This window comes from Acartia tonsa, chromosome 6 (assembly GCF_053477335.1).
Source record: "Acartia tonsa isolate MP-2025a chromosome 6, ASM5347733v1, whole genome shotgun sequence".
Taxonomy (NCBI): Eukaryota; Metazoa; Arthropoda; class Copepoda; order Calanoida; family Acartiidae; genus Acartia; species Acartia tonsa.
The window spans coordinates 8,959,050-8,984,589 of NC_137265.1; the positions used below are offsets into that span (position 1 = coordinate 8,959,050).

At 31.5% G+C, this 25,540-nt stretch overlaps 2 protein-coding genes across 3 annotated transcripts in view; both read left to right on the top strand.

Moving 5' to 3' along the window:
• The first annotated feature begins 3,191 nt into the window (after positions 1-3,191).
• LOC145321759 (HIG1 domain family member 2A, mitochondrial) lies at positions 3,192-9,718 on the top strand. The gene is made up of 5 exons (XM_080163343.1): positions 3,192-3,269; positions 3,945-4,009; positions 7,181-7,214; positions 7,756-7,945; positions 9,416-9,718. Exons 1-5 carry the CDS (start codon positions 3,213-3,215, stop codon positions 9,478-9,480), a joined length of 411 nt encoding a protein of 136 aa, XP_080019469.1. The 5' UTR covers positions 3,192-3,212; the 3' UTR covers positions 9,481-9,718.
• Positions 9,719-11,069: 1,351 nt separating this feature from the next.
• LOC145321758 ((3R)-3-hydroxyacyl-CoA dehydrogenase-like) overlaps positions 11,070-25,540 on the top strand; it is a 40,354-nt gene continuing 25,883 nt past the window's right edge. For both annotated transcript variants that reach the window (XM_080163341.1, XM_080163342.1), the window contains exons 1-3: positions 11,070-11,780; positions 21,772-21,855; positions 22,899-22,964. In XM_080163341.1, the coding sequence (XP_080019467.1) occupies positions 11,676-11,780; positions 21,772-21,855; positions 22,899-22,964 (255 nt within the window). In that variant the 5' untranslated portion in view covers positions 11,070-11,675. The remainder of the gene's footprint in view (positions 11,781-21,771; positions 21,856-22,898; positions 22,965-25,540) is intronic.

The window sequence follows — 25,540 nt, forward strand, 5'->3', positions numbered from 1 at the left end:
ATTTAAATTATTAAATATTTACTTTCTTTTAGATAGTAATGCCGGGTGAGGAAAATAGATTTATTGAGAAATAGATATGCATATAGAAAACTAGCCAATAGGGAGATAATTATATCGAGCCAACTCTAGTTTTCTAATAAACGTAATGTATCAATTAATGATTGTTGTTATTTCATAATTTTTATGATACTATGAATATTTATCTATATATTGACTTAATTCTAACAATGGATATAGAATACGTGGATATATTGACTATGGAAAAGTTGATGTCAAATTGGGTTGCTTTTATGGACCTTATGTATTGGTCAGTTTGTTCATCCAGTAGAAGAGGAAGGGAGAAGTGGGGGTATCGTTATTTTAGCCAGTTGGGAGTATCATTTTATTCAAGTACTAGCGGCTTCGCCCCTAGCCTCTAGGGGCTTTGCCCCAAGAGGTTTGATCAACTTAATTTTTCGTATTTTAGATTTAAAAAGAAAAAGTAAAAAAATTCTTTTTTTGGGGGGGGGGGGATATTTTAATTTTTTTTGGGGGGGGGGGGGTGGGGGTATCCCACCCCCCAAGAAAATAGCTTAAAACCATCACAGGACCAGTAGGTATATTCCCTGAAGAGTAGAGCCCAATCGGTTCAGTGGTTACTGAGATCTTAAGCTTCAGACGGACAGACATCGTTCTACTTTGTATTATAGATATGAAAATTTGGTGCAACATCCAAGTAATATTAAACCATTGTAAATACTAGTTTGATATCTAAATCTAAATCTTTATAACTGTATCAGTTCAATATATTGTATTAAAATTTTTTGGTTCCCGCGTGATTAGAAAAAGAAAGCTGATCAGCTGATTTTGTTGTTCTGTCTAGCAGACAAGAAAACAAGTTCCCATGTTTATGTCTCTCTAGCAGACAGACGCAAATATTTATGCAACGAAAAATTGTTATCTAATTTACGTGTGAAATATACATATTTTAACCATTTTAGAGCCCTTTTCTTAAAACCATGAAACTTTTAATACATTATTTATATAATTTTAGGTATTTGCCCCCCCCAAAAAAAATATTTCCTATTCATGCAAAGATGAATAAATTTAGAGTATAGATGTATAAACAGATCGCTACAAACATTCCTTAGGCAAAGACCTAAAGCTCTGCAGAAGGTTGTTTATCGATAGAAATTTTGCTTTCTCACTTAGCTGCTAGAAAGCTCATATGCTGTCATTGGAATAAGGTTTGAAGAAATAATCAAAATCACCAACTTGTTGGTATAAGGATTTGGGGGACCTTTATTATAAATTAAAGTCATCTGCCCAATTGTACAAGAGTTAAAACAATTAAATCAAAAGATTTTAGTGTAAAACTATTTGTAAATAAGAGTATAAGAATAAGATATTGTTATCAACGACAAAAAAATGTTTTGCCTAGTTTTTGTAAAAAAAATTGAGCATATTTATCGTTTAAAATCAATGCTATCTTTTCAAAAGTGTTTCCATTAATTTGTTTGTGTTTTGTAAGCAAACCCTGTTTTATTATTATTTGTACTGTGTAATTTTATTTGAATATATATTTTAAAGATAGCTAATTTTTTTTAAAAATAAACTGAGATGAATGTCGGAACTTTCTTATTAAACATAATAATGTATATATAATTAGAATAGTAAGACCTTGAAAATAAGCGATAAATTATTAGATGATAATTATCAGTAAATTTAATAGAATTTAAACGTAATTATTACAAAGCTAGCTAAAAAAGTGTTGACAAAAAATAATAATCCTTTTATTCAAATACTATAGAACATTATAACAAGGATGATAATATCAAGTGTAGCAGCATTTAAAAAAATATGTCTTTCTAAAATCAATTGATTTAATGAATAAAATATTGAAAATATAGCAATTTACAGATTTTTATGATTTTCAGGAATTGAAAATAATTACATTCATTTGGTTGCTGATGTAAAAAGAAGAGAAGGGCATGTATAGAGTCATAAAAGAGCTGCAATGATTTACATATATTTAATAGGATGTAAAATCCTTTTATCAAAGTCAAATACAGATTAATTTTTATTTGCAAATTCATTGGAAAAAAATCCGGACTTACTGATAGACAAAGTGAATTATAGAGTAGCTTCTCTACTAAATATAATATATAAATAGACATGCGCAGAAGCTACGTAGGAGCTACGGACAGTTCTAATATTTCGGAAAGGGGAAAGGAAGAAAGTTATCTATCTATTACTGGGAAAAACATTTAAAAGCCCCCTCAAAAGGAAAATATTTTAAAAACAAATTAAACCTATATTGATTTTAATTTGAACCTTAATATTGCTATATTTTAAAAATTGGTATTGATATCTACTTTCCGAAATGATTGTATTGTTAGCAGCTTGAAGTGAAAATATTTTACTGAAAGTCCAAATTTTTACAGTTTTTATAATTTTTTGACAATGCTAAAATTGATTTGTTTCCTTCATTAATTTTAAGATATATCCATTATTTATTATGGAAAAACACAAATATATGTTAAATTTTATAGTTAGGGCATTGTTTCTAATAATGAAAAATCCTGTATAAAACTCGGCCATTTTAGGGTCCAAGCTGTCAAATTTCTTGACCAATATGAATATGTTAGTAGGTCTTTGCCATAGTTCTATGTAGCCATATACCATCGACCCCTCTATACTCTAACTTTATTCAAAGATGTACCTAATTGTTTTCAAAGAAATATTAATCAGACGAAATGTGCAATTTTTATATGCTTTTAAAGGTTAAGAATTGCTGTTATTATTATCTATAAAGAAAAATCAACGCGAACATTTTAACGTTTAAAAATTTCAAGGTTATACAGTTTTATCTAAAATTGAACTATCATGCATGTAATTTAAGAGATATACAATTAAGGATAAACGCAGGGCCGGATCTTAAGGGATAAGACAATTGCCTATAAATTGATGTATATCCACGATAATGAAAAATAATAGTACCCCTCTACTGCAAATTACATTTAGCAGTCAATTGAAAATTTGGACACTAAACTTACTTAACCATCAATCAAAATTCAATCAAAGTCCCCAAAGAATAGGAAAAAACACCATTATAAAACTTTGAAGGACTAGTGTAATAAACAGAACAATGTCTCCAGCTCCTGTCTCTTAGCAAATTTCTTAACATTAAACAGATTATATGAATTAAGATAATTATAGAAAAATATACAAAAATGAGTGAGGAAAGCAAACCAGAGGTGCCAGAAGTAAAAAAGCCAGAAGTTAAAAAGGTTTGTTGTCATTCAATTTTCTTTGTTTCAGTGGTTAGCAAGATTTTAACTAACGGACAAACTGGAAATAATAGTATTAATCTTCTAGGGGACATTTCTTACTATTCACTACTAAGATTATTTTTATTATTGGAAGGTGGGGGGTTAGGTGGTACTTCAAGTTTTACTCAAAACCTTTGGCTTTGCTGTAGAAGGCGTACGTGTGGTTGACACTTCCATAAATACATCTCATTACCGCACGCCAATGCGTAAAATTCACCATGTTATGCACAACCTAATTGGCACACAGTAATAAACTAGATCTTAAGCTTCAGACGGACACACATACAGTCTAGACATAACGTCTGTGAGTATATGTTTGATCATGTCTTAGTCTTAGGTACTCTAAAATGCGTGCAAAACCGACCTTTTTTCGACCTAAGATACCGTTAACAGTTTCTTAACGAGCCAAAGCAATCAGTTTTGGAATGTCTTTCTATTTTATGGAAACTTACCTAATGAAAATACTTAAAAATTATACAAATTTAAGTGTTAGTTTTTATATGCTAAATTGAAAAATGTATAGTTATTTTGTTTGACTGGGTTATGGCAAAATACACAAATCAAACATATTATTATAAAAACTACCTAACGAACTTTACTTCTACATTGTATTCTAGAAATATTTGTTTTAAGGTTGTTAAGCAGAGTTTAGAAGATGCAGAATTAGAATGGGTTCAACTTAATCAACAACTTTCAAGGCATGTTTATAGTTTATTTTTTTTAAATTTGGCTTTAAATTTTTAACGTCTTCAGCATGATGCATCAGGTATCATATTTAAACAACTGGGACTTTTAAAAATATTTTGCCCTTATATGGCAGTTGTCCTTCAATTTTTTTTGTTAAGGCGTAAATAGAACTGTATGATACTATGGATAACTAGAAATATCATTCCAGTGTGGCTTTGAAACTGATAAATATCCGCAAGATTAGAATACTGAAAAATCATGCATAGCATCGTATTATAAACAAATTTCTAAAAAGATTAAAATAAAAAAACGTATTCATAGGTACCTACAGGCTGGCCACAAACATACTATTTCCACTATTTCCACTTTTTCCACTATTTTTGCATACTATGCAAACTATTCCAAAAAAATATGCTATTTCCACTATTGTCCAAAATTGCATACTATTTCCACTATTTCTTTAGATTTCAGATAAATCTTCAATTTTTAGGTAACTAAAACAAACTGATTTTTTTGATCATGAAAAGAAAGCCAAGTAGCAGGTTTCATCGCATTTTCACAGTATCTTTTCTCCTATTTCTAGTCCCTGCGGGGGGCTCTAACCCTGCGGGGCAATCATTAATACTTACCTAATCTAAAATAACCTATCAAATGCTACTGTGAAAATACGGCAAAATCGCTACTTTGTTTTCAATTTTTTTTTAGAAATGTTTCCAGAAGAAAGTAGTCTTTCAGTTCAGATTGTTGTACCTTTATTGAAAGTTATTGGTGTTTCTACATTCAACGTAAAGATTTTTTTTGAAAGATACCAAAACTTGGGGTAATTAGTGACACAACCAAAAAGATTTCACCCAATTATCTCTAAAACTAAGGGAGTAGCACCCAAAATAAAATTGCTGGTATGTCGTGTCACGTGTGACGAGTCACCACATTTCCCCCCCCCCTTTTGCAATTAGATGATAGGGTTGATTTATCAATTACATAACACTTGTTGCTTCGCCCCTCGCCTCAGGAAAATAGCTTAAAACCAACCAAGTTTTTTTTATGAGCTTAGCTGAAAAGTATAACCGATTAGGACCAACATACTTTTGGCTTTAGAAAAACAAACTTACCTACTACTTATATTATAGGATAAAAATTAAACTAAAAATAATCGTTCATAAAATTGTGGCTAATCTTCCTTTGAATCATAATTAAATCATACTGACAATAATTATAAAGTATCTAACGGTTTCGGACATCATATAATGCAGTTTGTTTGAAAACAATAGGACAACTTTAACATACCTAAATTATCGTCAAGAGCTATCCATTACGTACGGACGGACATACATGAGAACCTATTTATAGAAAAGCAGCACTTAAAAAAACTCCCAGCTGTAGTAAAGGTAAACAATATACTGACACTGAACATAACCTGTCGCGACAATATATTGACGTAAAAAGTATAAATTGAACATACACAACTTGAAATAGCGCAGCTACTGTCTATATGAAAAATGTTAAAAATGCTACGTACTTTCTAATCATAGATAGGCTGGTTTTAAGAATTTAGAATCAATTGTATACTATTGGAATGTGTCGATCTACTTTAAATAAATATGCCATATCTAGTATATCAGTTTTATTTCAGTATTTAGTGTTATCGCTGCGCTACATACTTTTGGACCGGATTGTCCTATATATGAACAACAAGGATGACAACATCCATAAGTAGCGAAGCACAAACAAATAAATAAGAATTTAGATATTAGTTGTTTAAAGCATGTATATTAGAAAAATCACGAAACCTTTTCAACATTTGTTTTTAATTTCTTAATATTTTTATTTCAGTACTATGACTAACATACTGACGGTCAAAGTAAATTACACACTGGATGCTTAAACCAACGGGAAATTTAATTTTGATGTATTTAACTACAAAAATTTTTAAAAACGGACCATAAACACCAAAGATAGGAGGACAGGGGTGTATATTCTGCACAAGATTTATTTTTTTTCCCCTGCTACAAAATTTTTTATTTTTCTTACCCCCCTAGTTTTTTCTCATCAAGTAGGGGGAAAATGGAAAAATATTTAAAGAACTCCATATTTTATATATTTTATCCCTCATACCACACATTTTTAAAAGTTTTTTCACCAAGGAGGGGGAGGAAATGTAAAAAATGTTTTCAGTTTTCTTAATTTTTACATTTTTTTCCCCTCCAACCACTTATTTTTTATTTTTTTCCCCCCCCCTGAGCAGGGGATCCCATGTAGAATATACACCCCTGTAGGAGGAAAAATGTGAAAAATATAAAAATAGCCAAAAACCTGCAAAAAGGCAGTCTGACCGCTATTGATGTTTTCTTGAAACGACAGGAAATTTAATTTTGATATATATAACTGAAAAACTTCGGAAATCGGGCCATAAACACCAAAGGTATGGAGAAAAATGTGAAAAATACAAAAATAGTCTAAAACCTGCTTAAAGGCAGTCTGACCGTCATAGTTGTTTTCTTGAAACGACAGGAAATTTAATTTTGATACTATAACTGAAAAATTTTTGGAAATCGGACCATAAACACCAAAGATATGGAGAAAAATGTGAAAAATACAAAAATAGCCTAAAACCTGCTAAAAAGCGGTCCTATCACCATTGATGTTTAATAGTTAATTGTGCTCCTTAATAATGGGAATGTTGTCTAAAAATTTCAGCCTTTTATCTTTTATAGGAGCCGAGAAAATCACGTTTCCCCCAAACTAAGACATACGGACAGACGGACATTTCAAATTACTGATAGCTAACCAACATTTTAAGGCCCTATAGTGTTTTAAATGCTTGCTATTTCATACTATTTTGTTTAAAATGCATACTATTTCATACTATTTTTAAAAAATTTGCATACTATTTTTAAAAATTTTACATACTATTGCATACTATTTACTTTTTTTTTGCATACTATTTTATACTATTTTGAAAAAAAGTCTGTGGCCACCCTGTACCTACTACAACCAGTTTTATCTCATAATTTTTATTGTAATATCCGCGGAAAGCTGTCTATAATACGATGCGATAAATAACTTTTTCTCATATTTTCAAGCAAGAACTTTAGCCACACTGACACTTGTCCAATTGACTTTGTTTTATTTGTTTTATGGTATTTTAGATACCTGTAATCATAAACATACTTTTTTTTTAGATTGAAGAAGAATGATGACTCAAACGAGAATGTTGTAAGTATTTTTGTTTTTGTAGTAAAAATTAATTACCTACCAGTGTTAAGATAATAAATAAAATGTAAACCTAAGTATAGATGTATAATCCATATAACTACCTGCCCCAAGTGATGAGGACCCTTTTCGTCTGCTGGCAAATTGCTTTCTGTTCTTTTGTAGCGGCACAGGGTTTCCACCCCATGAATAGAGCTATTTAAGATCGTGCCCCTTATCCTTAGCCTTTTATCCTTATTAGGGGACGTAAATTTTTTTAAGCTTAACTTTACATTTGAAGTGTATAATATTCAATAGACAAATATCTGTAATAATTCGCTATACTGTTGAATCATGCGCGCGAGGTTGGTTTATTGTGCACAGTGCACACTGATAGCTTTAGACGCCTGATTTTTTATTTGAAGATGCCCTATACCAATGGCATCTAGAATATAATGTACATTATTCGTCGGTCTATTCCTAAGTAGATAGACAGCTGATTTCTTGTGTTGATTCTGTTCTTAGAAATATCCTCTGTATTGTACCTATCATATCTTAATTTCAGGAAACCCCAAAAGAAAAGTTACTCCGCAAATGCATCGAAAACCCGTTCGTTCCGATTGGCACCGTGGCAACTGCTGGCTTCCTGTTTGTCGGCCTAACCAAGTTTGTCCGTAACGACACCCATGGTTCACAAAAGATGATGAGGGGAAGAATTGCAGCTCAAGGATTTACTATACTTGCCATTGCTTTTGGTAAGTACTTCATTTAGCAGCGTAGTTATTCTATAATTAAGATATGACCGTAAATCTAATCAAACCTCAATTTAATACCTATGGAACTAACAATCGACGAAGCTTTTTATGTGCAATCCTTATATCAATATCAATGAAACAGGATCTGTTTTTCTACTATAGGATCTTGCTCACCGCTGAACCGATATGGTTCTCCTAGCTTCTCATATGTCCGGGGAAGTTTTAAAACTATTTTTAAAAGGGATATTTTCACGAAGTGCATTTAAAAAAAATAGTGAACTGTAAGTTTTTTCTATTTTAAATAACGTAGTAGTGCATAATATAAAGTTATTGATTAAAATTAAAAGATTTGACCAGGGATTTTCCTTAAAAAATGAGTTTTTCATTTTTATTTTCAACTTCGTTGCATGTTATATATGGCAAAAACTTTTACTAGTTAATAGAACTTCAAACTTTTTATACAACAAAATATACATAACAAAGAATGACCAATAAAATATTTAGTATAGTACTTAGAGTAGTGATCTTTTTATATGTCTTAGTAGAATATATTAGGCATTGGATAGATATGATTGCGATAAAGAATTTTAACATTGACCTGACCAAACTTTTTTTATTTGACAATATCTCAAAAAGTTAGTGATTTGCAACATAAATTACATGAGAATTGTCTTTATATATATATATATATGTTGTATGGTTAGTTGGTATTTCCGCGTGAGATTATGTGTATATTGTAAGTAAACCGGAGGGTTTTCTTTATTTTTTAAAAAAAAAATCTATAGAAAACCTGTCCTATTAGGTATGAAACGGACGTTATTTTTTATGTTTTTTAAGTAACTTGTCCCAAGGGGAACCCCTGTTCAATTTTTTTATAACTCTTGTGAAATATGTGGAAAAAGATTCTCTAATATTGGTGTTTTGGCTATACATATTTGGAAAAAAATAGACCATTCTCATGTAATTTATGTGGCAAATCACTTTAACTTTTTTAGATATTGTCAAATAAAAAAAGTTTGGTCTGGTCAATGTTAAAAATTCTTTAACATATACCTAATCATATCTATCCAATGCCTAATATATTCTACTAAGACATATAAAAGTTCACTACTCTAAGTACCTTAACTCTTTAAATACACTTCGTAGAACTATCCCTTTTAATTTTTAAATTCTGGCCCGAATTAATTGTACTTTTCAGGGAAGCTTTATTAATATCTCGGCTTTAAATCTTTTTCTGAACTCCTCTGCCCTCCCATAGAGGTTAGGGGCGCAACAACTAGTTCTCAATATAGTCTAAATAATTTGAGTTTCTTTTGCCTTAGGTACTGTTAGGTTTAAGGCGAATTAATATGTGACATCTGCCTTTCAAATGTATTTCGTGCAACTATCCTTTTATATTGTTTTTTTTTATTTCTAGTCTTATTCTATTGATAACAAGTACAACATGAATATATAAAATTTCTTTTTTAGGATTTGGATTGAGCATTAGGGAAAAACTTAAGAAAGAAATGGCAGCAAAAGCCAAAACTGAATAAAAACATCATAAAACTATTCAATTTCAAGTGAACAAAAAAACTCAACAAGTAGTTAAACAAATATATTTTATATTAATAGAATAAGTCAGTTATGTGAGAAACAACCAAAGAACTTCTTGAAAGCTGATGTTTTTACTAATCCAATGTTTTTTTTAAATCCAAGAATGTGAAAATCATTGAAAAAATCCTCGAGCTATTAAAGCAAATAATTTACATAGAAACCCTTATGGAAAGAAAACGAAGAAGTGGGTTTCGTCGTATTTTTACACTAGCTTTTCTCCTATTTCTAGTCCCTGAGGGGCCAATTTCCTAACCCTGCGGGGCAAAAAAAAAACTATCAAAAGCTACGACAACACTCCCTACTTCGTTTTCTTTCCATAGTACTTTACTTATTAAGTTATAAAACAAGGATGACAACATCCATAAAAGCGAAGCTCTGAAACGGTAGAACAAACGGACATTAACACTTGTGTAATGTCAGAACTAAATAATCAGAATGCGAATGTATAAGAGTCAAAGCAAAATTGTAAGTAAATTTGTTGAAAAACTGCTTGATACAGGATAATGATTATGGACATACTTACATTTTTAGGACTTGATTATAGAGTTGCTTCGCTTATAATATTGTACTTTGTTGTCCCAGGAATCAATATACCAAAAATCAGATCAAACGGATAATTAGATCACATTAAAATTTGCTGTTAAAAAATTAGAAAAATCAACATGTTTTAAATGGACGTACGGACATTCTGGTAATGATTATAGAGTTGCTAACTAAATTAACGAAAAAAACGATTAAAAAAAATATAAAAATCAACATGTTTAAAATGGACGTACGGACATTTTTGTAATGATTATAGAGTTGCTACGCTTTCTAAATCGTACCTAACTATTAAAGGAATACCATACAAAATTTGAAATCGATAGGACAATTCTAACATGTCTAAATTAACGAAAAAAGCTATCCGTTACGGACGGACGTACGGACGGACCGACCCTAATTATAAAAAAGCTTCGCTTTTAACAATTTTTTTTTTCATAATAGTTTTTATTTTCTGATTGTCTAAGTTTATTGTTTTGACATGAAAGAAAAATACCTCGCAATAATTCGAAAATAGCACAGTTATAAAATTGCACTTTAAAAATGTCAGTATATGTTGTTGAATAATTCCTATTTTCACTTTTTTTGTTAGTGAATTGTAAAACTTCTTATTTGGGTGATATTGATGCCATTAGCGCTTCATTAATGTGCGCCTTTAAGTATATGGCATCGAAACCGATTAATATTCGGGGGATAAGAACCGGTTCTCCGCCACACTGAAAAATCATGTATAGCATAGTATTATATCTAGTTTTCTACGGATATAAAAAAAATCATAATATTAGAACCAGTTTTGTTAGCCCGTGCCTTCGGCAACTTGGGTCTAACAAAACTAATTTTAATGTTTTAATTGTACATTTTTTTATCCGCGGAAAGCTGTTCATAATAAAATGCGATAAATAACTAATATATATAATACAATATTATTTAATTGTATTTTATACTTATTCTAAATACATATTTTTCATGTATTTTTACAACAAAAGAACAAATTCCGAGAAGAAAAAAATTAAGTTAAATTCCTTTTAACCTAAAAATGAAAAAGTAGTACGTTGTTTTAGTTGATTTTAAGAAGCAGAGCTTTAGTTAAAAATTTCATATGTGGATTTTACATTTGCTTTTCTCTGCTGCTGATAAAGACAGATGGGTAATATTTCGTGAAAAGATTTTTATAGTCTCTAGGTTATTCACATTGTCCTTACGTCTACTTTAATTTTATGAGAATTTATTGAGGTAATATTTTTATGGCTGTTCTTGGCGTTAATAAGTTCTTCAGAAGCTTTGCTTCTTATGGATGTTTTTATCCTTGTTTTTCTTTTAACTCATTAGGATTTATGCGTTAAACTTTTCTTTTTAACTTTTTCTACAATTCATTTCTTAAGCAAATTTTTATTTTTTTTTCATAGGTTGAAGAATATATTTTATGTAAAAAATAAATCTTTCTCATTTTAATAAATACTTACAAAAGCATTATTTGTTACCATGTTCCAGGTTATTGAACAGTGTTATTAATTTTTATAGGGAGTAATCAATAATATAAGCATTGAATAAATTCCAAGTATTTTCAAATTTAACATGAAAATATTAGGTAGAAATGCAAATTTGTGAACCATGTAGTTTTCAGAAAGTGATGGGGTTGACCGGAAAGCTGGCACTTGTAACAGGAGGCGGCTCTGGTATTGGCCGGGCAGTTTGTCAGGTAAACAAATATTCATGTTTTGTTGTTTCAAACATTAGAGTAAAACACTAGAGGGGGAGGGGGTTAAATAACTGCATCTCCCCATCGCAGTGTCCTTGTGCCCTCAATTGGGTAATCGAAAATCAACCAACGGTGTTTGTAATAATAACACAGACAAGTAGCTGAAAACAATTTTGTAGTAAACTAAACAGGTCATTAATAAAGGGCTGGAGGTGGTTATCTGTATATACATCTATACTATAGATCAGATTGTCAAACAACATGGTACATATACTGAAGCAATTGGATTTTTAATGCATATATGTAAATTAATGTCTAATAAACGGCCAGAATGACCGTTTCAGAGTATGATGACTGGTTTTGCCTAAACACAGATTTTGAGCTATTTTGGTAATTAAATACCCTAATATATATTAAATAAAATTCCTAATTCCAAAATAATATTTCTCTTAAAAAAATTAAATTGTAAGATCCCCATATAAGCTAGAAGCGAAGCCAATATTATTACATGCAGCAGAATATATAACTGCACAAATAACATTTGTAATTAATGGTAAGTAAATTCTGTCAGTTGTCACCTACATATATCCTTTCTACACCACCAGTTAGGATAGTGGTAATAACTCAGTTTCCTCAACATCAAGAGGAAAATTATCAATAAACAAGGATGACAACATCCATAAAAGCAAGGCACTGAAACGGTATGACAGACAAACATTAACTCTTGCAGAGTGTCAGAACTGAATTTACAAAATATAAATACAGTGTGTTTTTTTAGGAGAACTTTTTTGGAAGCAATTTTACCTCACTTATGGTTATCAGAATTTAATGATTAATGGCTTATTTTCTTCGTTTTTAAATGCAATTAATAAAACATCAAAAAAATATTACAGTTTTTGTTGAAAACGTACAGTAAAATGTAAAATTCAAAACTTAGGTGTCAACATCTAAAAATGGTTTCAGCGCATTTTTCTTATGTTCAAATCTTCTACCTTTTGCAAGAATGGCTGCAAAACGCTTCATGCTTGAGATACAGAGCTAAAAATTAATACAGATATTATTGGGGACATGTTCTAGAATATATCAAAGTTTGAAGGCCATATATCAATCAGGGAGGGAGTACTGGCCCCCCAAAGTTGACAACTGAAAATCCAATTTTTTTTCTTGCAAAGGGTAGAAGATTTGAGCATAGGTAAAATGCGCTAAAACCATTTTTAGATGTTGTCACCTAAGTTTTGAATTTTAGATTTTACTGTACTTTTTAATTCAAAAACTGAAATATTTTTTAACGTTCTATTAATTGCATTAAAAAACGAAGAAAATAAGCCATTAATCAATAAATTCTGATAACTATAAGTGGGGTAAAATTGCTTTCAAAAAAGTTCTCATAAAAAAAGATACACTGTATATACGTACCTAAGTTTTGACCAAATTTTACGTAAATTTGTTGCAAAACTTCTTAAATATAGAATACTGTTTAAGGACACACTGGCACTTTTAGGGCTTGATTATAAAGATACTTTGCTTATGATATTGTACTTTATTGTAATAGAAATCAGTACTCCAAAAATCAGATTAATCGGATGATATTATCACATAAAATCAACATGTCACAAGGACGCACGGACATACTGGTAACGATTATAGAGTAGCTACGCTTTCTAAATCATACTTAACTACTACAGGAATCATCATACAATGTTTGAAATCGATAGGACAATTCTAACATATCCCGTTACGGACGGACGGACGGACGGATCGACCCTAATTATAGAAAAGCTTCGCTTTTAAAAAGGGGGAAATCTGTAATTATGCCACGTAGACACATCATCATACTTAACTAGGTTCCTACTCAGTTATGTTGTAGCCTTTGCAGAGTGTGGACGCTAAAGGGCATGCTCCCATTATGGCTGTAATTATTCAGTCTTTCTCATACACAGTCAGCTTATATATAATACAGGTTGAGAAAATGTGTTTGAAACCAATTTATGTAAAGAAGTGAGAAAACCAGCATGAAGAAATTTCCACATACCAAAACCATTCAGTGAAGCCAGCTTAAAATATAAGAAAAAATTCTTTTTCTTGTTTCCAAGATGTTTTTCTGTGTTATCTGTTGGGGAATATACTTCCCCACAAACTCTACTTGCAGACCCACCCTCCTCCTCACCCTCCTTATGGAAGAACCTCCCTACATCATTCTACAAGAACCTGTTAACCCCTTCTCCCTCCTCCCAAGCCTGACCGCTGGGTGACGCTTGGCTGAAATCTGAACCTAACTTCGCATCATCACATTGGTAAATATGGGACAAAACAATTTAGCTTGGAGATAACTAATTTGTTTTTTACATAACTCCTGATATTTCAGTTATTATCTCCTGGTTTTACTCATGCCAGGCAGCTGCCATTTTTTATGGGTAGAGGGTTTCTTTATTGAAACTTTGGCGTCTTGCTGTCGACGACTTGCAGTGATCTCTGACACTTTCCCTTCAATTCAAAGTCATGGTATACACTACATAAGAAATCAGCACCGAGAAGCATTGATACCTGTCTATGTGGATCTTGTATAAAGTGTAAAAAGTGACAATAGTAAACTTCATTTAAAGCAAAGCAGACGGTTTTCCTCCATCTTTATTTCCGTGGAATCTTGACTACATCAATTTGAAGAACATATCTACTTGAAGAATAACATAAATATATTTAACTACAAATCTATTATCTTGTTGATTATCACTATTATTATCATATGTCTGCCCATGCAGAGTAACATGGGATCATTATTATTTGTTTTGGTATATGCTTACCATGAACATTATTATCCAGTATTTAATGAAAAAAAATACTGATGAATGCTATATGTTTGTACACACTATAGCCCATTGTGAGTAGCCCCCTCACCCTACCCGAGCCTAGCGGGTCCAATGTCATATATTTTGACAATTTACTAATTACAAATTTTTAACTCTATTATTACTGTGTAGTTAGATTAATGTTTTTTATTATTCTTTAAATTGTTTATGTTTTTTTTTAAATTTAAATGTATGATAGTTCCTTTAAATTAATATGTGATTTAATTATGTATATAGTTTGTTCTTAAAAGAATAAATTATTAAATAAGAAAAAAAAAAAACTAGGTTCCTACTTACTTTTAGGGAGGTGTCCGTTTCTAATATAGACCAAATTGTGTCATACTATAGATTTTAAAAATATTCCGTCTGTATTGTTTGACACATAAAAAATAAGTGAAATAGAAACGCCTTTGTCCATAAACAGGTGCAGCTCAACGCTATGCTGGGTCAGGACTTCAAACTAAAGGCCTTGCAATCAAATGACCTTAAATCTGGAGTCCCAACAAACTATGGACACCTTCATAAGGTATTGAAAAATGTAAATTTAATTTCGTGTTACCAACTATACCACATACAATTTGTCTATTTATATTCTGGTGATGGTTTGCACTTTCAAGATATAAACATACTGGGTTATCATTTCCACAAAATGTTTTACATTACAGGCGTCGCTATTCAGCCAATTAATTCTACTTGAAATTGCCGAAAATTAAATATTTCGTTGGCATAGAGTTGGCGTAAAATTTATTTTTTAATGTAACTGAATTTAAGTGGGTAAGAAAGGGGGGGGGGGAGAAATAAGGGAATGGGGCTGTGGGGATATTTTTACTTAGAATTGTTTGTCAGAATCACATTCCCTTTTCCCTGATTGAATTATAAAATCACTTGAATATTAAATTATTACTTCAATTGAAATTGACTCCATCCACCTTTATGCTGTTTTAGTCTTTAAGGCTTAAAGTTTAAGCTAATGCAAAATCCTTTGCAGGAATTAAAAATATGCACAAATGATTGACTAATGACTCTTGGGGCGTGGTGACGCTTCGGGTACAAGTCCTCTCCACGTCACATATTAACATACTCTGACATAGCAGCAGTAGGAACCATTTTTAACGTCTTAAGTTATAACGCGGTGTTGGACCGAGATTCGGATCAATCACCTTCCCAACGACGAACGGATGCGCTACGTGTTGAGCCAGGGTCGCTGGTTATGCAGAAGTGATACCTTGCATATATATTTTTATATACATCTTTAATAATCCTTCACAAACATGAATTGGGAAATATAAATATAAATGCTCTATACCTGTATAAATATAGATACCAACAAATATAAGATTCTCTTGAGTTTATTATGTAAAAGTTGCAAATATACTGTTTTAGACATGAAATAAAGTAATGCCTATTAATAGCTTAACTACCTACCAGTGTTTTTATCATTGCATGTCTACCTAACATATTTTTTAACAAGGATGACAACATCCATAAAAGCTAAGCTCTGAAACAGCAGAACAAACGAATATTAACACTGGTAGAGCATCATAACTGAATATTCATAATATACAGCATGACCCTCAAAAAAGTATTTTTAAGCATCTGCAGCCCTTATTTCTCAATGAATTATTAAAAAATGCATATGTCCTTGTTCTCCATAGTATTCCACGTAAGTAGATATAAAAATATTTTTTTTACCTCCATTAACATCGGAGATTTTTAGAGCTAAAGTTTTGAAAAAGTGACTGAGAAAAGGAATTTTTTTTTGTTTCTCTTATTTTTTGGATGGTTATATTATGTTTTTCTGGCAACTGAATAATGAGACACAAAGAAAAACAAGTTAAATAATTATTTCTTTTTTATTCCACCAAAAAATATAAATTTTTAATGGCAAAAAATACTACTGAATGAATTGATTATTTGCAAATTTTAGGTTATTTATTAACCCTTATTTATAGAAAAGGATTAATTATGACAGTTGCTCCGCCTACTTTTCTGACATCTCAATTATTTAATAGGGGGTAAATTAAGCTTTTTAGACAAAAAAATCATTATGTTTATTCTTATTTTCTTTATAACTTTTTTGTTATTAAAGTTAGGACTGTGAAACAAAAACAATTTTCCTGCTATATTCATAGAGATTTATTTGGTTTTTTAATCTTAAACAATTTTGCCTAATAAGTAAGTTTTTCAAAATATCATTAAACTAAAAAGACTCAAAAAATATGTGGAAAAAAAAGCTTTTTACTCAAAAACAAAATTTTTTATTTCATTTTTGTATAAAGTTTCTGCTAGTAACAAAAATAAAAGGATTTCTAGCTTAATTTTGCTAAAAAAGTCGTTTCATGTTAAAACTTACTTTTTCCTCAGTCACTTTTTCAAAACTTTAGCACTATAAATCTCCGGTGTTAATGGAGGTAAAAAAAATATTTTTATATCTACTTACGTGGAATACTATAGAGAACAAGAACATATGCATTTTTTAATAATTCATTGAGAAAAAAGGGCTGCAGATGCTTAAAAATACTTTTTTGAGGGTCATGCTGTAGATTTGTATAAAAGTCGAACGAAACAAAATTGTAGGTAAATCTGTTGAAAAACTGTCTAAATACGTTATATTGTTTAAGGACATACTAACATTTTTAGGACTTGATTTTAGAGATTCTTCGCTCATAACAATGTACTTTGTTGTCCTAGGAATCAGTATTTCAAAAATCGGACCATTCAGATAATTTTATCATATAAAAATTTATTTATAAAAGTTTATAATCAACATGTGTAAAGAAGACGTATGGACTTTCTTGTAACGATTACAGAGTTACATCGCTTTCTAACCAGTACCTGTAGGAAACATCACGCAAAGTTTGAAATCGATAGGACAAACGGACGTACGGACGTGGACCGACCCTAATTATATAATTGCCTCGCTTTTAGAGATATCTAACGTACAAACAAGAAAATCTGACTTATAGAGATAAACTAAAATTTATATATAATAAACATTGTACTAGTATTTAAAATAAAAAAAAAAATTTAAAAACCTATCTAAAACATTTGCTTAAGTTTGATATAAATAAACAGCATTAAAATTCCAGTTGCTTCAGTATAAGTACCATGTTATTTTTAACAGCAAAACAAAATTTTAAGATTTTTAGATCTTTTTAGTAGTGAAGCTTCTATATAATTCACTTTGCCTGTTTGACCGTAACGCTATGGAGGATATTTGATTTTCTCGTTTGCTATTTACAGACTGGCCAGAGTGTACGTTTTGTACGTTACGCATCGAATCTGTGTACGTTCTGGACGTTATTTTGATATGTGTACGTAACGTATTTTGAAAGGGGGGAGGCGGATGTGCCACTTTTTGAAACCAAAACTAAAAGTCAAAGGAACTCAACTAAAAAAAGAGTTACAGGTCTGAGATTCTGCATGGCAGTTGCTTTATAGGGTTACAATATGGAACAGTGAAGAAACGGCGGCGCAACCGCCGAAAACCGCCAAGAAATTGCAAAAAAAATTCGGCGGGAAACGGCGGTTTTCGGCGGTTGCGCCGCCGTTTTTTTACAGTTCCATATTGTACCCCTATAAAGCAACTGCCATGCAAAATCTCAGACCTGTAACTCTTTTTTTAGTTGAGTTCCTTTGTTGACTTTTAGTGTTGGTTTCAAAAAGTGGCACATCCGCCTCCCCCCTTTGTATTTTTTGTACGTTTTACGTTTTTTTTTTAAATAATAAGAATCAAATATTAGCAAAAGTAATTTGTATGTTTTGTACAAAAACTTGAACAAAAACTATAGGTGTATTATATTAAATAAATTCAATATTATCGTAAATTTTCATAGAACAAAAATATGTAGGTAAATTATGCATATATGTTATTAAAACTTACAGTTTAAATTTATGGATTTGAAATATATGTCCTATAGATTTAGTTTAAACTATTGAACAGAAAGAGATATGCAGTTGACTAAATTCAAGTTTAAATGCATTTCATGCAACTACCCCTTTAATAGATTTTACGATAATTTTTTTCAAATTCTTTATATACTTGGGAAAATTTTCCGAGATATCATATGGTGCTCAGTTTAGGATTAAGAAGTCTTATTTTTTGGTATCTTCAGTTTTTAAAGAATAAGAATCAAATATAAGTATAAAAGTATTTGTATATTTATTTGTATTTGTACAAAAAGTATTACAAAATTAGTATATTATCTATAATACAAAGTAGAATGATGTCTGTCCGTCTGCTTGTCCGTCTGTATATCAGAAGCTTAATATCTCAGTAACCACTGAACCTATTGGGCTCTACTCTTTATGGAATATACCTAATAGTCCTGTGATGGTTTTTTGCTTTTTTTCTTTGCGGGAGGGACACTAAAGCTTTTTACTTTCTACTAGGATTAGAGGCTTCGCCCCTAGCCTCTAGAGGCTTCGTCCCCTCTTTTATAGAATCGTTTGTTGGAAATTTGTCCAAAAAAAAATATAAAAAAAGATTGTGATTTTTTTTTTCATTTAGGCTTCGCCCCAGGGTGCGGTGGGGGTTCCCCCACCCCGCTGATTTGCATTAGTTTATAAAAATAAAGTGAGGGGTTGTTGATTTGTTTTGGAGGGTGGTTTTCCCACACTCTAAGAAAATAGCCTAAAACTACCACAGGACCAGTAGATATATTCCCTGATGATTAGAACCCAATCTGTTCAGTGGTTACCAAGATCTTAAGCTTTAGACAGACAGGCACTGATTTACTTGTATCAAAGACTAGTATTTTCTGAGATCTTTAGCAATAGACAAAATAACCCTATATCCTATTATATATTTATCCTATAAATCCTTTTTTTCTGCAACGAAGAATCTCGCTAACTGCTGAACCGACATGATCATTGTGAGGTTGTAGGCTATTTTCTCTGTCTTTCCATATCCCTTCAAGAACCTGTATTCAAAATGGTAGAAAAATAGCCTAAAACCATCTCGGTAACTGTATGAAGTAGTTATGAAAATCTTAAGCATCAGACAAAAACTTACTACTTTATTTAATAGAATATACTTAGTACGTAATAACAGGATGTATGTCTCTGTCAGTTTATTTGTACTGAAGGTTCTCCTTAACCGTTAAACAGATATGGTTCTCCTTTACAGGGTAGCTTCTCATAGGTCCTGGGAGTGGGTACAACCACCCTCCCAAGAGAAATTACTCTTAGAAAAAAATCACCACCCTTCCCCTATTTTCTCTTTCTTTTTAAAATTGAAATCAGAAATGGGGGTGGTCTACTCCCCCCTCCCTCACTAAAAAATTTATTAGCGAAGCTAATCTATAATCACTTTGTCAGTCCGTTATGCTATCGGAGAAACGTGATTTTCTCGGCTCCTGTTTTTTGATTGAATAAGTTCACATTCTACATATTTTCATTGAGATTTGCCTTTTGGTTGGGGTGCTAGAAGATCTATTCCTAGATTTTCTTTTTTTCATGGTTTTCTTGACTTCTATTCAAGATAGACGGCTGAAATTTTCAGGGAATAAATAAATTCACATTCTACATAATTTCAAAAAGTTTCTTTAAGGTTTGTCTATTTGTTGCAGTGCTAGATCGAATCCTAGATGTATAGGTTTTTGTGATTTTCTCTACTCATATTCCTGATAGACGGTTGTAATTTTCAGGGATTGTATTAGTTTTCATTCTTAATACTTCCACTAAATTTCATTGAGATTTGCTTATTGGTTGAGGGGCTGAATTTATTTCTAGATTTTCACGTTATTATATATTTTTAAAAGGTTTTGTGATTTATTTAAATAAGTTAAATGCTTATTTTTTTACGACACTACTCTATAGTTTATATAGTTCCCAGATTTCCATTCATAACTTTTGAGCTTCGCTACTTAAGGATGTTGTCATCCTTGTTTTTTACTTTTTATTTTTAAATAAAAAAAATGGGTTTTTAATTCAACTCCCCCCCCCCCCTAATCAAGTTCCTCTAGAGGCCTCTAAGGGCGTAGTCGCTGGTCCTTATAATAGGATATACTTTGTACATAATAACAGGATGTCTGTTTGTTTGTACCAAAGAATCTCTCTAACCACAGAACCGATATGGTTCTCCTTAACAGGATAGCTTCTCATAGGTTTTTGGAAGTTTTATAACTATTTTGGGGAAGAGTGTCACCATCCACCCTCCCAAAAGAAATTGACTTTAGAAAAAAAAAAACTATCTCCTCCCCCCAAAAATGAATTTTAATTGCTCATTGATTTTAAGTTAATTTTTTTCCAGATGTCTATAGATAACTTTTGAGCTTCGCTACTTATGTATGTTGTCATCCATGTTTTTTTATTGAATTCAACTCTCCCCTCCTCAAGTGCCCCTAGAGGCCTTTAGAAGCGTAGACGCTAGTTCTTTTAAATAGATAAGAGGATATCTTGTGTCTGTCAGTTCGCTATGGTTCTCCTTTACAGGTAGCTGCTAGTAGACTTAAATATATTGATAATAGGTAACTAGGAAATTATTTAACTTATTTTTATTAGGAATGTACGTTTTTTTACTTTGTTATGTACGTAACGTATTTTTTTGTGTACGTTATCTACGTTTTTTATTTTCAAAATTGGCTGGCCAGTCTGTATTTAATATATACGGCTGATTTTTTTGTGAAGATTCCCTGTACCAATGAGCATTCAGTACGTAATTTACTTTGTCTGTCGGTCTATCAGTCATGCTACAAATTATAAATTTTACGTGATTTTTTTCTAAAATATATTTACCTAATTCTTGATTGTAACCAATGCTTTTCAAATTTTCTTGTCCTTATTCCCATCATGATTTATTTGTGCTTCGCGTCTTATAGTTGTTGTCATCCTTTTTTTTTTAAAGCCACCATGAGGTTAATTTTCATGGATTAGATTCGGAGAGATATAGGGGGCAACAATAGGCTGTTTAATACACAAAGTTTTATAAGAACGTTTTCTTATTCGTTGGTTTAGCAACTTTGGGGACTTCAGTGAATTTTGACTAGTTGTTTTTTAAAGCTGAGTGTTCAAACTACAGAAGGGATAATTTTGTGTATCATCATAAAAGGTGTACAGTAATTCTTCGGCCATTGTCTTATCCCTTTAGATTGCATCATCGTTATGATATTTATGTACAATGTACTATGTTGTCATGTATTAAGGTATTAGCCCGGGAAAATGCACGTGTGATTGTCACAGATATAAACATGGCGGCGTGTGCTGATACCATCAAAACATTAAAACAGGTATCAATATGCTTTTTAATGTTTCTAGAGTTTGATGATTACCTTTTCAAATCTATATATTATTACTTGGATGTTGCACCAGATTCTCATGTACTCTGATAAAGTAATACTCGCATCTGGATAAAATAGATACCCCCTATCCACTCCCTCTACTCCATTCCCTCCCATTTCATCTTACTTGATGAACGAGCTGACCAATAAATGAGGCCCATATTATCAAGCTAATTGACGACAAATTTTCCACTTTAAATCTATTTATCCACGTATATTATATATCCATTGTTACTCAACATTTTGTATATCTTGTACGTTTTTAAATGTTTAATTAACATGAACACACACACACACAAGCACTCAGAAACATCAAAAATATTCAATTTCTTAGAATTAATTCATAGCAAGTTGCTCATAATTCAATTTAATTACAGAATATTTTATATTCATTTTATCCGTGTTTAATCTCATTCATTTGTAAGGAAAGTAATCTTGATGAAAACAGATGAAAGATTGAAAAATTGTATCTTATTTAAAAAGATTTAATTACTATTTCTAGTCGTATTCTTGTTTGTTGGATCATACCAATCGATATGTTTTTTTTTATTTTGATGTTGCACCAGATTTTCATGTACTCTGATAAAGTGATGCTCGCAGCTGACCAAAATAATGATACTCCCCATCCACCCATTTTTCCCCATCCCCCTTTCCTACTGGATGAATGAACTGACCAATAAATGTGGTCCATATTTTAGATGCAAAATTGGCGACAAATTTTCCTCTGTCAATATATCCACGTATACCTATCCTAAATCTATTTTCATAACTGTGAAGAAAATACAAATATGTATACCTAGTATCGTTAAAAATTGTGCATTTTAACATATAAATACCTTTTTGTTTTCAAATCCACGGAAAACTGTGTCTGTAAGGCAAATATGTTCAAACAGGAGGAAGATCATGATTATCAATTTTAAGAATGTACAAATAGTTTCAACCTCCCAACGCAAGAAATCAGAAACTAATCCTTTTTATATTAATTTTTCCAGAACCAGCATTTACCAGTGCAAAGCGATGTTTCCAGTTCTTCCTCTGTCAAATCCTGTTTTCAAAAGGTAAAATATTGTGTTTTTTTAGAAGCGAAGCTACTCTATAATTCACTTTGTCTGTCCGTCCGTCAGTCAGTCAGTCCGTAAGTCCGTAACGCTATGGGGGAAATGTGATTTTCTCGGGTCCTTTTTAAGATAGACAGCTGATATTTTTAATGAAGATTCCCATTACATATGCCTATCTAATACTATCTATACATTTTTTGTTCATCTGTCTGTCATTTGGGGTTCTAGATCGATTCCTTGATTTTTAAAATTTCGTGATTTCCCTATTTTATCAAGATTACCTAATGTTTATTGTATGACACTGCTCTATAGTATTTTTTTCCCGATTTCCCTAAGTAATTTTCGAGCTTCGCTACTTATGGATGTTGTCATCCTTGTTTTAATCTATCTCCTTATATAAAAACTAGCGGATACGCCTCTAGCATCTAGGCGACCTTTATTCAAAGAAGCGGGTAAAGGGGGGCTAGAAAAATAGTTTAAAACCATCCCAAGACATATGAAAATAAAACAGCCTAAAACTATCACTGGAGCTACAGGAAGCCTACATGAATTAGATAATCCAATCGGCTCAGTTTTTGTTGAGATCTTAAGCTTCAAGTACACAGCAAAATTCAGGGTGGGCATACAAAAAACCCACCCAAAAAAACCCACCCAGGGTTTTTTAAAAAACCCATTGAAAAAAAACCCAAGGTTTTTTGGGTTTTTGAAAAAACATTGAAACTTCACGTTAAAATTTACAAATTAAACCTCTATTTACTCAAAGACTAGAATCTAATAACATTTTAAAGCAAATTTTACCTAAAAAACGTAAAAAAAAATATGAAGTAAGGGGGGGGGGGGGGGGTTTAATGCAACCATCTCGTAATCAATGATTAAATGGCACTTAGAATTTGAATTTTGATCTGAAATTTTGCATGAATAATCCTTGGTAAGTTGGAAAAGTAATGGCTAACGGCTGGCAGCTCAGATGTTTTGCCATTTTTCGGCTATCTTAAGAGCAAATTAGTCACAAAACCTATCTCCACATAATACTTTTTGTCGCTCAAAAACCTTATCAAACGGTTCTAGCCGGTTGCTGTAGGTACTAGAAATTTTTTAAATGGTTATTGCTATCATTTAACATGAATTAAACCAAAATATGTTTTAAAAAGTTGATTCCTACGTAATTAATGATGAATTTGCCCTTAAAATAGGCAAAAAAAAAACGGCTAAACGGCTGAGCCGCCAGCCCTTACTTTTTCCAACTTTTTGTTCGATTTAGGGAAAACAGACCTACCAAGGATTACTCATGAAAAATTTCAGATCGAAATTCGAATTCTAAGTGCTATTTAATCATTGATTACGAGATGGTTGCATTAACCCCCCCCCCCCCTTATAAAAATGATGCTCTACTTATTGTTCAAATGTTTATGAAATTACTTTCTCTCAAAACTTAATTTCAGAAAACGCTTTGCTACTAAATTGATGATATATAAATTGTGTAAATTACATAATCATAATTGATTTTTATTTTTAAACTAAAACATAACAATTTATGAAAGGAAATAGTTACAGTGGCGTGCAGAGGGTTTTATTAAGGGGATGTAAAAAGGGGAATACCTTAATAATTTCTGGGAGGGGGGGGGAGGTGTTGACAGCTTAGGAATAGAGGAGGAGGTTCCATGTTTTGAAGCTTTTAACCTCCCCTCCCCCTTAATAGAATATTTTGTGCACCGTTTATAATTGATCGAAATGCCAGTTTTTTTCATTATCTATCTTGTTTATTGTGAAATCTTGCTTACCTTTTACCTACAACAACATAAACATTAATATTTCATCAATATATCAAATGTATTTGACTCCTAAATGAAAAAACCCAATAAAACCCGAAAAAACCCAATAAAACCCAGGGTTTTAAGGGTTTTTACGGGTTGGGTTGGGCTTTTTTTAAAAACCCTGGGTTTTTCCCCACCCTGGCAAAATTAAACAATTTTTAGCTCAATTTCAACTTCTGGCTATCTGTTATTGAACTGCTCAGTCAAATGAAATGCATTTTTCAATGATTTTTTAAAAATTATTTCAAATTCACTATTTTTAAATAGGCCTAGTATTTTTCTTTTATCATTGCATTGTAATACATTTCGAAATAAAGAGCAAACTATTTTGAAACGTATGAAACTTTGTTCAAATTGTACAGATATTACATTTATTTATTATTCATTGTATTACATGAATTACATAATTTCAATTTAATATAAGGCGCTTTGAAACATAAACATTCTCTACCTAGTACATTAATTTTTCATTGTCAATAGTTTATTGCAGGGTTTCGGATCCGCATTGATTTTTTGCGGATCCGGATCCTCAAAATTTGGTCAGTGCGGATCCGGATCCTACCGGATCCGGTTCCGGATCCTTGACAAAAAAAATTAAATCACCAAACCTTTCAAAAAATATTTATTCTTTAATTCGAAGTCAAAAATACTTTTAATTTTAAGTCTGACCCTAAACCTTAAAGATTGGCTCTCATCAAGAGAATTTCTGAGATTGTATATAAATTTAGGTAGATTTTTCCATTTTTTCCGTATTTTTTTTGA